General features: G+C 40.8%; 1 protein-coding gene across 1 annotated transcript in view; it reads right to left on the bottom strand.

Moving 5' to 3' along the window:
• The window catches only part of plxna4 (plexin A4), a 229,461-nt gene that overhangs the window by 59,087 nt on the left and 158,188 nt on the right, over nt 1-12,186 (bottom strand). The window contains exons 6-7 of the mRNA XM_085769926.1: nt 5,945-6,068; nt 2,025-2,178 (exon numbers count right to left, since the gene is read on the bottom strand). Of these exons, the coding sequence (XP_085626052.1) occupies nt 2,025-2,178; nt 5,945-6,068 (278 nt within the window). The remainder of the gene's footprint in view (nt 1-2,024; nt 2,179-5,944; nt 6,069-12,186) is intronic.

Here is a 12,186-nt window from a genome sequence, read left to right as displayed (position 1 = left end):
ATAAAAGTTGGTGCACACACATCTCCCCTGGGATGGGAAATATTCCCCTGGAAAAGTCTTTGAGAGTGTCTTTGACAAGGTAAAGGGGGAGGAAGATGAAACAAAAACCATGTGTGTGATTCTGTGTGTGTGTGTGTGCATGTGTGCCTGTGAACAAGTGTGTGTGTATGTAAGCTTGCGCCTCATCTGTATTTGGTGTGTCCTTTTGTCTGGCCCTAATGAAGGAGTTCATGTTTAATTCAACAGCACATCCACACATCTAACTGCTTGCTCCACTCTACCTCTGTACCTCTCTCTCTCTCTCATCCCCACTCTATCTCTACACACAGGTCTCCCTGCTCTCTTCCACACTGCGACTCTTTCTTCTCCATCGTGTCTCTCTCCATCTCTCTAACAAAGAAGGAATCATTCATCAATCACAGTAAAGCACCGCTGACAACGGATCTGTCCTAATTAGGCCACCTAAATGTTACCTTGAAGCCTGCTAACAAAATCTATCCCTCCCTCTCTCTCTCTCTCTCTCTCTCTCTCTCTCCCTTCACTCCATATACCTCTCTTCCTTCCTTTCTCTCTTTCAACCCAGCTTAGACTAATGGGTGCTGGTAAAAAATGGAAGATGAAAGGTTCCAATATAGGCAAACGTGGAATGTTTTTCCTTTTCCTGACATAGCAAAAGGATGTAAGCGTGTGTGTGTTTGTGGGTGTGGAAGAAGCACAAGATTCTTCAATGTGTGTGCCTTGGAGTACATATTTACCCATCTATGTTTGCATAACAGCAGTATCACTGGTGTTACATGTGACTGACATGGCAAATATTGAACAAATGCTTTTAATTCCCCAAAGCACCCTCAGGCTCTCTGTCAGTTGTTCATCTGTGTGCTGTCTATCTGTGGACCATTTTTATTGCAGTGTGTTTTATTGTGTATGTGTGTGTGATGCTTCTCTTCAGGTGTGTGCAGTGAATAAATAAGGGAAAATGTGAGTATCTGTGCACGTGTACAGCTGAGCACTGAAGCGTTAATAAATGCAGGTCATACACTTTAAGTTTACACTTGCCTCATATTTGGCCTTTGAATCCAACATTGAAACAATACAGAGATACATTTTTTTTGAAAATAGCAAACTAGAGTACTGAATAGTATTTTCTTCAGAGTTCATACATTGTCTATAAACCATCGGGGAGCATTCCTTTGTATGTAAATTTTGAACATTATTGATGGATCACCGTCTTTCTCTTTTCTGTCCTTTTTTCTCTTTTCATTCATTATTCATTTTCTTTTTGTGGAACTATGGAAGGGTGGCATCTTCATTATCGCAACATGAGGACACATTGAGGGTTGGTAATGAAGGATTACCTGCCTGGGGACAGGCCTTCCCAGATGGGAGCTTGGTTCAATTAGACTGGGCTTAGTCGACCACGGAGAGGGGAGGTGAAGAGCGGTGGAATAAGGAGGAGAAAAAAAAATATTTCCCCCTTTTTGCTTGTGGAACGAATAACGTCAGGAATGTTTTAGCTGTAAGACCTTTGAAAGTAATAGAAACAGTGGCAGTGTCTGCAGGGACTGTGTAATCTCCAGGCTCTGAATTAGCTCTAGTAAGAACACTTAGCTGTGCAGCTTGATTTTCTCCTTTTTGCACTGGGGTTAACTGGGGTCCCATCTCTCCCTCTGGAACATATCCACTTTGAGCGAAGGTGGTAAATAAATCCCACAGCAGACTAATAACTAATGTTCACTCAATTACTAAACATGTCCTAAGGCAGTGCTCCGAGGCCTGCTGAGTGACTGATAGCAATGAGAAAAACAAAAATTCATAGAGCACTTATAGCCCTAGGTCTAGCATGGTTCTGACTGAAGGGAGAACATCCAGATGAACGTGTGCTTCCCTGGCGTGTATTCAACAGGTTCTCCAATGTGGATCACTTGTTGATTCTACCAGCATCAAACTGAGAAATGGGATAATAAATTTCCTGATCCTGTTTTGCAGTTTTTTGATCAATAAGGCTGCAACAGGGTTATCCTAACCTTTGTCAACAATGATACGCGGCATCTCCTTCTCAGCAGGCGAGAAGCACTTGATTCGGTTTCCCTCCACCAAGCCGTTCATCTCAGCCAGGTCCTGGAAGGTGCAGTTGACCCCCGCAGAAAGTTCTGGGACGTTATGGGCTTCCAACACCAACTGTGGGAAAAGAAAAATAGAAAAGTGTGTCAATATTCTATGCAACACTAAATATAATATAATAAAAGAATAATGGATTGAGCACATGGAAGTCATGTGAAGCTGTGCCACTTGTATAAAATACCACTGGTGAAGCATGACAAAATGCATTATATAATTGCATCCATGGGATAAACAAGTTAGATCTGTGTCCCAACTATGAGACTCACACATCTGCGAGCACTTCAGATCAGTTTAGGAGCCAATATGTTCTTCAAATATGACTTCAACATCATATTACTCATGAGAGGCACAGCTGCAAGTTCTGTTCAGAATAAAGATCCATCTGTGGGGCGGTCAGCGGCCAGAGGAGCCACCAGGGGACTTTTGAGTGAGGCAGGAGACGTGCCAAACAACATCAAAACACTCTGATGTAGAAAGACATAGACTGCCTGAAACTGAAGCTTGTGTCATCTCAATTGCCTGTATCAGCCACATGCACTACTACCTCTCTGTCCACCTCCTATAATGCCTCATGGCTTCAATGAGCTGCATGGATTTCTCATACAGTAACATCTTATCGTCCTGACTGTCTGGCTGAGTGAGGGGGAAAAAGGGGGTGTTTTTATGGCAAAAAGTGAGAGAAATGATAAGTGCAGAAAGTCAAGGTAAGTGGAGAGATGAGGAGTTAGTAGGGATGGAACAAGCCCTACTGAATGTAGACGGCTGAAGTAAGAGCAGGATGAAAAGAGACCACGGACAAGAGGAAGAGAAAAGTAGCATGAAGACTGAGGTGAACAAATGAGGCAGTGAAGAATGGAGGAGAAAAGGGCAGGCATACAAGCAGCTGGACAGGGAGGGAAAAGAGGACTCTGGGAAATATAAAATGCTAATTTTCACACTTCATTTGAAAACGCTGTGTAAGCTTTCTGCACTTCAGCAAAACTGGCTTCAGGTGGAGCAGGAGAAGAAAAAAAAACACTGTCCTTGAATAAGAAGAAGAGAAAGAAAAAAAGAGGTCTGGAAGGCAGGAGGAGTGGGGTCAAGACCAAAATATACATATTGATGGAAAAGCATGTCTGCACTGGGCCTTGGTCTGGGCATTGATTTGAGGTGCAGTCCATAGTACACTTGTGATGTGCTGCCGAAAGCTGCCTCAGCGGCAGAGAAGGGCTGACCTGAGCTGTTTTTATATTGCTGTTTAATGAAAAGACGACGGACTGCGTGTGAACAGATACACAGCTTCCCACGTAAAATGGACACCACATGACCGGCCTTCTATCTCTTACACATCCTCTCTCTCATTCGTCGCTCACTCTACCTCTCACCTTCTTCTCCCACTTTAATTTATTTTTCTTTTTAAGGAGGGAATACAGCTAGACCCTGAGTTTCCTCAATTACATTTCGAGCAGTCACGGCCAGGCCTTGCCACAGCAGGGCTGAATAAATATGAAAATAACCCCACTCATGTTAACAGAAACATTCGGCACGCATACGCACTCACACACGCACACACATACACACAAATTCCCTTCTGTGGTTTATAACACACCATGTCTAATGTGGAGGATATGATGATGGGCTGTTCATGTTGCCATGGTAAAAGAATATCCTAGCTGCAGAGGGAATTTATTCAAAAGCTGTAACATGCTATAAAAAAGACAGGGCAAAAAAATAAATTGGACTTGAACTTTATATCTTTTCATATTAATGATTAAAAAGTCATAAATATTGCCTACAAATGTCTTACTGTTCTTACTTAACTATGATATAATTCATTGTTAAGTATAAAACCAGACTGTGTATCAACTAATTAATGACAAATGTTCAGCTATTTTAACAGAAATAATATATGCCATTGTAATTCAGTAATGTATCTATATTGTATGTGTTTGAAGCTGTTGTAGCTTTTCAAATGATTAGTCTCATAGATAAACAACAGCAGCATATGTGCATATAGAGACAATTCCCAGTAAAGCTTATGGTACAGTAACAGCAGATATGTTTCATTACCAAAGAAAGCATGAAAACCGGGGAAAAAGCTATCTTTTTTTAATCTCAGCAGTGAATTGACTCCATTTCTGTCCTGAATGCCTCGGCGTATCTTTCCAAACAAATATTTAATAACACAAAGGTCAAGGAGGAGCCCCTGTCTGTCTGCCAGAAGTCTCTGCCCTGCAATCAGTTGGATGGAAGATCTGTGGCGTAGCCTTTGGGTAAAGCCTTCTTTCTGGGAAAAGGTTAAACACTCTCAAAAGGCTCAGGCTTGAGCAACATCACACACACACACACACACAGACAGACACATACACACACACACACACATACCCCCATGAATATCATTAGAGAGATGCAGGGGTGTACCTCAGAAAATCAACACCTTGTGTGACCCTCAGAGAAACACGGTGGAAAATAGTCATTCAGGCTTGACCTTAGAAAATCACATTAGATATTTATGCACTTGGCTTCTGAGATTCAAAACCATTTCCAAAACGCCATTAAATAGGAAATGGGAATTGAAATGTGACATCACTTAAGGTGGTTAAGGTCAGTGGGATTTTCATAACATTCAGTGTTACAACCTTTAAAACTGGTTATCCTCCAACACAACAGTAAGCCTCAGAAGACATGAAACAGCATGATGTGTTCAGACACTGTCAATCTTCTCCTGGACGTGCAGTAAAATGCCCAAAGGGATACACACATGTAGGCGCACACGTACACAGCCATTAAAAAACATTAGAAGCAGCCTGTTCCCGTCCCAGAGACAAATTATTGTCGAATCAGAATAGACTGTTTGGTTCAGGTGGAATCAGGTGCAGTGTGAGGGGATGAAGTGAGGAAACAGCTACAGTACAGATCTCTATTTGATTAATTTCACTCAAATACTGGCCAATCAGATAATAAAGTATACTAATTTGAGTATGCATGTAGATATACAAGTACTTGACACTGCATTTGTATTACATCACATTGTCATGTAACACATGAAAGTACAAAGTGCTCATATTTCTCTAGTTCCTGTAGAAATATATTTTTTGTTGCAGCTGATCACAAGTTCTTACACACTGATCAATACTCTTAAACAATCGTAAACCATTCAGAGCTTTTAAATCTGGCAGCTGTTTCAGAATGAAATGTCCAGCGGGGGAAAAAACTTGGCACATCGAGCTGCCAACAATCCCGATAAACACAGCTGAGCTAAACTGTGTGCTGTTAATGATTGTTGACATTTGTTGAAAAAGTATTCTAGTGGACCGGACTGGAAGTTTGCAGGGTCAGGATTTGAAGGATTCGTGTTGGCAGGCAAGTAAAATAATGTAAAGCAGGATTACACAGTTAACACTGGCTGTTAATCACTATCTGGAGCATAATTACATTGCATTACAAATTATGCTTGAGTGTGTAATACTGTCAATCTGCCAGGCAAGATTTTCTCACTACACACCCGCAACACATTCAGCAGTCGGCACTGTTTACAGCAATATGCCAACACTAAAATAAAGGCTTGCTTGAAGTGTTTCTTTGCTTATTGATGGTGAAAATAAAGCATATTAAAGCACTTTTAATTTAAAGTTGACCACATAATATACTATAAGGAAGAAGCACAGTATTAAAACAATGATGTAACTAGTATCTATTTTAATAAATGAAAGCATTGACACAGGTCCGTTAGATGAAGGGCATATGAATGAATCAAGTAAAAGTTCCAGGTTAAATACTGTGCATCTACTCAAACCTTTACATTACTGCAGTTTATATGAGCAGGGTGTTTCATTCCACTCACCGTGACACTAAACTGGGACACTGAGATGTTGTTTGGGTGGACACTGAGACGCACACACTGTTTGAGGTCCGATGCAAAGCGCCGCGGCTCTGATGAGCGCTCACATTTCTCCTTTCTGGCGCACCTGGAAAAAACACAAGAGAAGGGGGGTTTTTATTCACGGATTACAAATTCAGGTACACGCGCGCACGCACATTCATGCTTTTGGTAACCTGACCAGGGTTTACCCCCGTCCACCTGCTGGCACCTGGGAAAAAGAGAATGTCCCGTTGCTCCCTGACAGACGGAGTTAGACACATTTATCATATTTCCTCTCTGGCAACACACCAGCTACAGTGCCCAGTGAATTGAAACCTGGTCTCCAGGGGGTGGGAGCAGTTGCATTTAAAACAATGGTTGCTCTATATGTGGAAGTGGAACCGGTCCGTTGGGACAGAGGTAGGCCTTGACTTTGTGAGGTTGTCTTAATGACTGGCATTCATGGGCGATGCCAAATGCAGGTGGAGATGTGGATGTAGGGCTGGATTTATCCCCTTCTTAATACCGAACCAGGTCTAATCCGGGAGGGTGGGGGGTGGGGGGGGGTGGATCTTTTGTTTTGTTAGAGGAACTTCCTGGCCTCTGCTCCAAACACTATCCCTTGATATACGGCAAGGTGATTCCCAATGGGCTTATAAGAGAGGACGGTATGTGAGCTGCATTTCATTCCCACCAAAGTCGTGCAGTGGATGGCGAGTTTATAGGTCAATTATTACAGCAAAAGTAGCTGTTATAACACTGATGAAACACTGTATTGTTGATAAATACACGACACGTCCTGTTAGAAATTCAGTGAGAAATATAACAGCCTAAACGGCGATATAACCTCAACCTTGTACACCCACACCCACACACCCTCTTCTCCTCATCTAATCCTCTCATAAACTTTTTTTTCAAGTTTAATCCCCTATTGATTTAGACAAAAACTTGCAGTGCAATTAAAAGCCTGGCAAATCCAGAGAGTGCCCCTCAAACTCCTTTAGAGAAATAAAAGAATGAAAAGAAAGGAAGAGGTCGTAATGAACAAATGAAAGAAAGACTTTCGAGGCGTTTGACGTCTGAGATACAGTAATACCTTATGCAGCAAGGAGCTTTTTATCCTGAATTGGAAAGACTGAGGGAGGGTGGGTTTTGACCTGACATGAGTATTGTAAAGTTAAGCAGCCTAACATGCTGCAAAGAAGACAGACATAAAGAAAGAGAAAAGAAATAATCTGTTTTAGAGAGAGAGAGAGAACAGGAGAGGTAAAGAGTGTGAGATGAGAAAGAGAGTGGAAAGCAAAGCAAAAAAAGAAGCAAGATTTAAAGGAAAGCAACCATTGTTGGCTTTCTGTGAAGCTTTCCCTGCTAAGCCGGTTTGAGTAGGGCTTTAATCGCTTTGGGTTCCTTTGTGCTTCTCTATCACTCCTGTCTGTTCCTCCTTTTCTATCCCTGATTTAATAAGACCGCAACATATAAGTACCCTCAGGCAAACAACCCACACATAAAACCAACAATTGCACAATTTCACCAACAAATATACATATTATAAACATACACACTCTGGTTCCACACACACACGTAGGTTTGTTGTTTACACCTAGGGAGAAGTAAAACTGTAAAAAGATGCTCTGCAGGACATTTTGTTAAAGTGCTTGCCATTTGTACATCTATAATAATGTTTCTCTGTGCGTTTATTCCTTGACATTGTCACTCTACATTGCGTTTTGGTGGAAAACCTCAGATTTCATGCCAAAAAGATAAGAGCTATTGCATTATTAGCATTTACTGGCACAGTTTCTGTAAGTGAATCATCATTACGAGTGACTGAATCATTACAAGCAAATAATAAATCTGTGGTTTATAGCACTCTGTCAACTCTCTCTCCCTCTCTCCCTCTCTCTCTCTCTCTCACACACACACACACACAACACTGCAGTATAGGCATATATACATTGTTTAGTCAATATCTTTACACAGCTACATTACATTTTTTTGATTCACGAGGGATGTTGAGAGCAAAGTAATAGGACATTTTAATAGAGAAAATATAAGGGTCAAAATAACAGACACTGATAACAAAGAATGAATATTTAATGAATTACAAATGAGTGAGGCAAGCAATTGCCCTTTCATTAGTTGTGTTCAAATGCTGTCATATACTGATGGAACAGAGGGAGATGTATTTCAATGAAAAGCCCTCAGTCATGAACACAACCATGGCTGAACATTGTCACCTTTGTAAACAATGTGAAAGATGTTATCACTTCTAATTAACTGTTAATTTTCCAGGTTTTTCTCTTGTTCATTACAGATCAACTAAGTTTGTGCCAAGTTTGACATCAACAGTGAATACAAATACATTACATATAAATTTGACTTTTATGTTTCACATTTTTAGGATTACAAGATTTATATTTATGAGGGTTCATAAATGTCATTACACCCCTGTATATCCCAGGTTTATGACATCATCTCTGTGGGACCCTATACAGTATGTTGTAAAAAAAAAAAAAAAAGTAAAGAGTGAACAAGAAGACATGATGCAAAGACTTGTTAGTGTCCTTCTCACATCAAATAACATTTTTAAGTTGGGTTTTTATGTGTGTGAGTCACAATGTACAATGTTTATGAGCAGTAATTGATGTTGTGAAGATTTGCAGCCCAGAGTTTTATTGTCTGTGGGTTTTTATAATGTATCTTAATACAGTTACAAGCCAACAAGACATAATGAGGCAGCATGAGTTGATGAGAGCAAAAACCGAACCGGGTATAACCAGACTGGGGCCTGTTATTATATTATTACAGTATAAGGATGTGTATGTGTCTGCTCATTTTTTATGCAACTATGCTGTAAACATTTAGACATTTTCTCCACTAACACATACTCCAAAGAAAAGGACATCAGTCTCAGGGTAGATCAGTCTGTAATGGATTACTTTCCAACTTCCATTTAGTGTGAGTCCATGTTTGATGTTTTGTCTCTCAGATTCTACAAGCAAGACAAATGTGAAAACTAAAAAATGGAGTCTCATCTTATACTTCATTAACTTCTTAATCCTTGAGATTATCTTCCTGTGGAGTTTCTTTACTGACATAAATCTGTACATCAACATGATATTTGCAATGCCAGCTATGGTTTTACCTTCCAGCATAAACTTTCCCAACTCTGAAATGTCATATTAGTCATATATAAAGGTGTTAGTGCGAACCAGTGAACTGCAAGTATCTGGACAGCCTCTGTTTGTCTATGGAGATGTCATATAACCCTGCAGGGACTGTAAGTTTCATCTTGTTCTCCGAGTCACAGGGTCACAGACTTGCTGTGCAAGATGAAATAGCCAACAGGTCGAATGATTAGCTTTCACATCCCAGACATGGACCATGCAGGGAGGCTTTTTCTCTTCTTTTCATCTCTCTGCCTCCCTAAGGGATGGGCAACAGCACCACGTCTAAACCACTGCAATGGCGCAGTGAAGAGTGCCATCACAGAGGGCTACGCCGACAAAACACAGCACATCTCAGTGAAAAGAAAAGATTCTGAGTTGTGCAGCTCAATGCCATCCGCCAACTGTTTACCTCGAAAGTGAACATGAGCACAGGAGAAACTTCGATGTGGTGTTACGGTATTTGGTAAGTGTTGAGACTAGACTGGTTGTTAGTACCCCCACACAGGAGCAAAATGTCCTTACTGGTGCACACAACTTGCCTCTTTTCATTGTGACTGAAATACCTTTGATATGATTACCTTACAGCCTTTCCTGTTACCCTCATGCTCTTTCTGCTACATATACCACCGGAGGTGCTGGTGGGTGACACCAGCTAACAGATGTGCCCTTTTCTGTGAGAAGTAGTCTTGCATCCTGACTGAATGTCTCACCAATGTGTAGGACATGCACACTTATTGATTTGGATTAACTTAAGTACGCACACCCACCACTAGAGGGGAATTTATGTAGCTGCTCAGGCTGATTTGGGGCTTTAGTGAAAGGATATTGAAGATAATGCCGTACACGGTTTAGCTGATGTAAGAGGTGGGCATTATCAGAGCAAAGCACTGGATAATTGTTTTCAATTACTATCCAGACAGACCTTGAAAGAAAAAAAAGATTGCATCGTTTGTAACAATATGAAACAATCCCACCCTTTGTAAACATCGAAGAATAGACCATTTAGAGAACCCCAGAAATCAAAGCAATTTAGATTTCAAATAGCAGTCATAAAAAGCCTGGCTGGGGCTATCTTTTTTGAGGAGAATGAGACGTCCAGCATGTCTTCATTTGGTTGGTAAATACTGCTGTTGTGCAGAGCTGTTTGAGTGACTGGCAACGACGCATTATAAGAGAGCGAGCTGAAAGGGTTAGATTGGCTCTGAATGGAAACTAATCTGCACTCTTGTTTCTCCCAGCCTTTGATAAGGTGATACAATTAGAGTGAGGCTGAGGAGAGGGCAGAGGCCACTCAAAGCTAGATGGTCTTGTAAATAATATATTTCAAACAATATTTTTCCTTTTGACAATTTGATTGGCTGTAATGTTATTCTTCTCTGATTATTGTCTTGTTATTCTCGTGTTGTGCGTACACAAGACAAAAGTATCCATAATCAGCACAATGATAGTTTGATAACATTTATACACTATGTCATCAAAGACGACTTTTGACTTTTAAAAAAAAGGGGCAACACAATTCATCATTTGATTCATACTCTGGATTTGAACTATGCACAGTATAATGAGACAAACACTGTAAATGCCTGAAGAGTAGATAAAAAAGAAGCACAAAGAGAAAGGGAAAGAGCAGAACTTGGTTTATGCAGGAGAATGGATGAAAAATTGATAATCTAAGAAATTTAAAGAAACATTTAACAATAAATTACAGGGATCATCTTTCAATGCAATGTAGTGATGTGGACAAACTTGGTGGCCTTGGTATTTTGAGGGCATAGGAACAAAATATACTGGTCATGCAGAAAGTGACCAGTTAATACCTTTGGTAAAAATCTCTTTGTTGTTACTTTTCATTATTGAGCATTAGGTTTAGATTGATGAGGGGTAAGAATGTACTTTTTTATTCAGCATAAGGCTGCATCATCACAAAATGTGAAAACCCCTAGGGGGGCTCAACTCTTTCTGAGTGCTCTGTAATTCCAACCTTTTCAAACCTTGTGGTTGAAACTAGTCAAGTATCAGTTTGGCGCAGGTTGCAGGGTTCAGGAGCATCGAGAGAATATACTAAAGAAAGGGGGCAGGTGTATGTGGCCATGTGAGACTTCAGGTGTAATGCATATCTAATGTGTGGCATGCAGAAGGTCAAGCAGGCCGGGATATGAAAGCTATTAAATTCTCACAAAGCTGAGGTCTAGGCATCCTCAGCTCAATCAAATGCTCATGTCGCTGCCAGAAAACAAGCACACATGTGAACATACACGCTGCACACACACAAATACACACACACACTCACACATATATGATCCACACTACGAATACGATATCTTTAACACATTTCTATATTAAACAGACAATAAAACCTAAAACCCCCTGCAATGAAAACACCTGGCTTTTTATAAGTATTTGCTGTGTACTACACAACTGGGTATCTGGCTCTAGACTGCTGGTTGTGGTGAATCAATATACAACAAATAGGCACTCTGTAGTCCGACTGAAACTCAATTACCATACCACCCATGCATCATCAGACACTATATGGAATCCTATACATACTAATAGCCTCAGGGTGTATAAATTACTGTAGAGCAGGAGCTGTGTCAGATTCAGTCAAATGACACAAATCTACATTCAGCCAGGCTACATCTCTCACTCATACATGTAACCGCACACATAACACAACCACACACACACCTCCCTGTACTATCATTAAGAGTGGTGGTCCACAGAGCAGAAATCCGCGTGGGGGAACCGGTGGGAGAGTCATTACCTGGCCCACTGGCCATGACCCTGTTACTCCAGTTTGTGGACAGACAAACACACACACACACACACACACACACACACACACACCACCGGTGTCTGTCCCAAACCCAAAGACATAGAAATTGCAAAGTGGCTGCCCCCAGGTCTAGAAATCTCTGAGCCGTCCCCTTTACGTACTTCCAATGCAAGAACACCAGCTGAGCGGAAAATTACGCAGTAACATTGCTGCTGAGAGTTTGCACAGGTATAAAGCTATGAGATAAAACAATCTCTTAAAACAAATACATAAAAAAG

This window comes from Trachurus japonicus, chromosome 23 (genome assembly GCF_045865225.1).
Source record: "Trachurus japonicus isolate A0001 chromosome 23, Traja_1.0".
Taxonomy (NCBI): Eukaryota; Metazoa; Chordata; class Actinopteri; order Carangiformes; family Carangidae; genus Trachurus; species Trachurus japonicus.
Note: the sequence above shows the minus strand (reverse complement) of the source record. Positions and strands in the feature narration are given on the sequence as shown.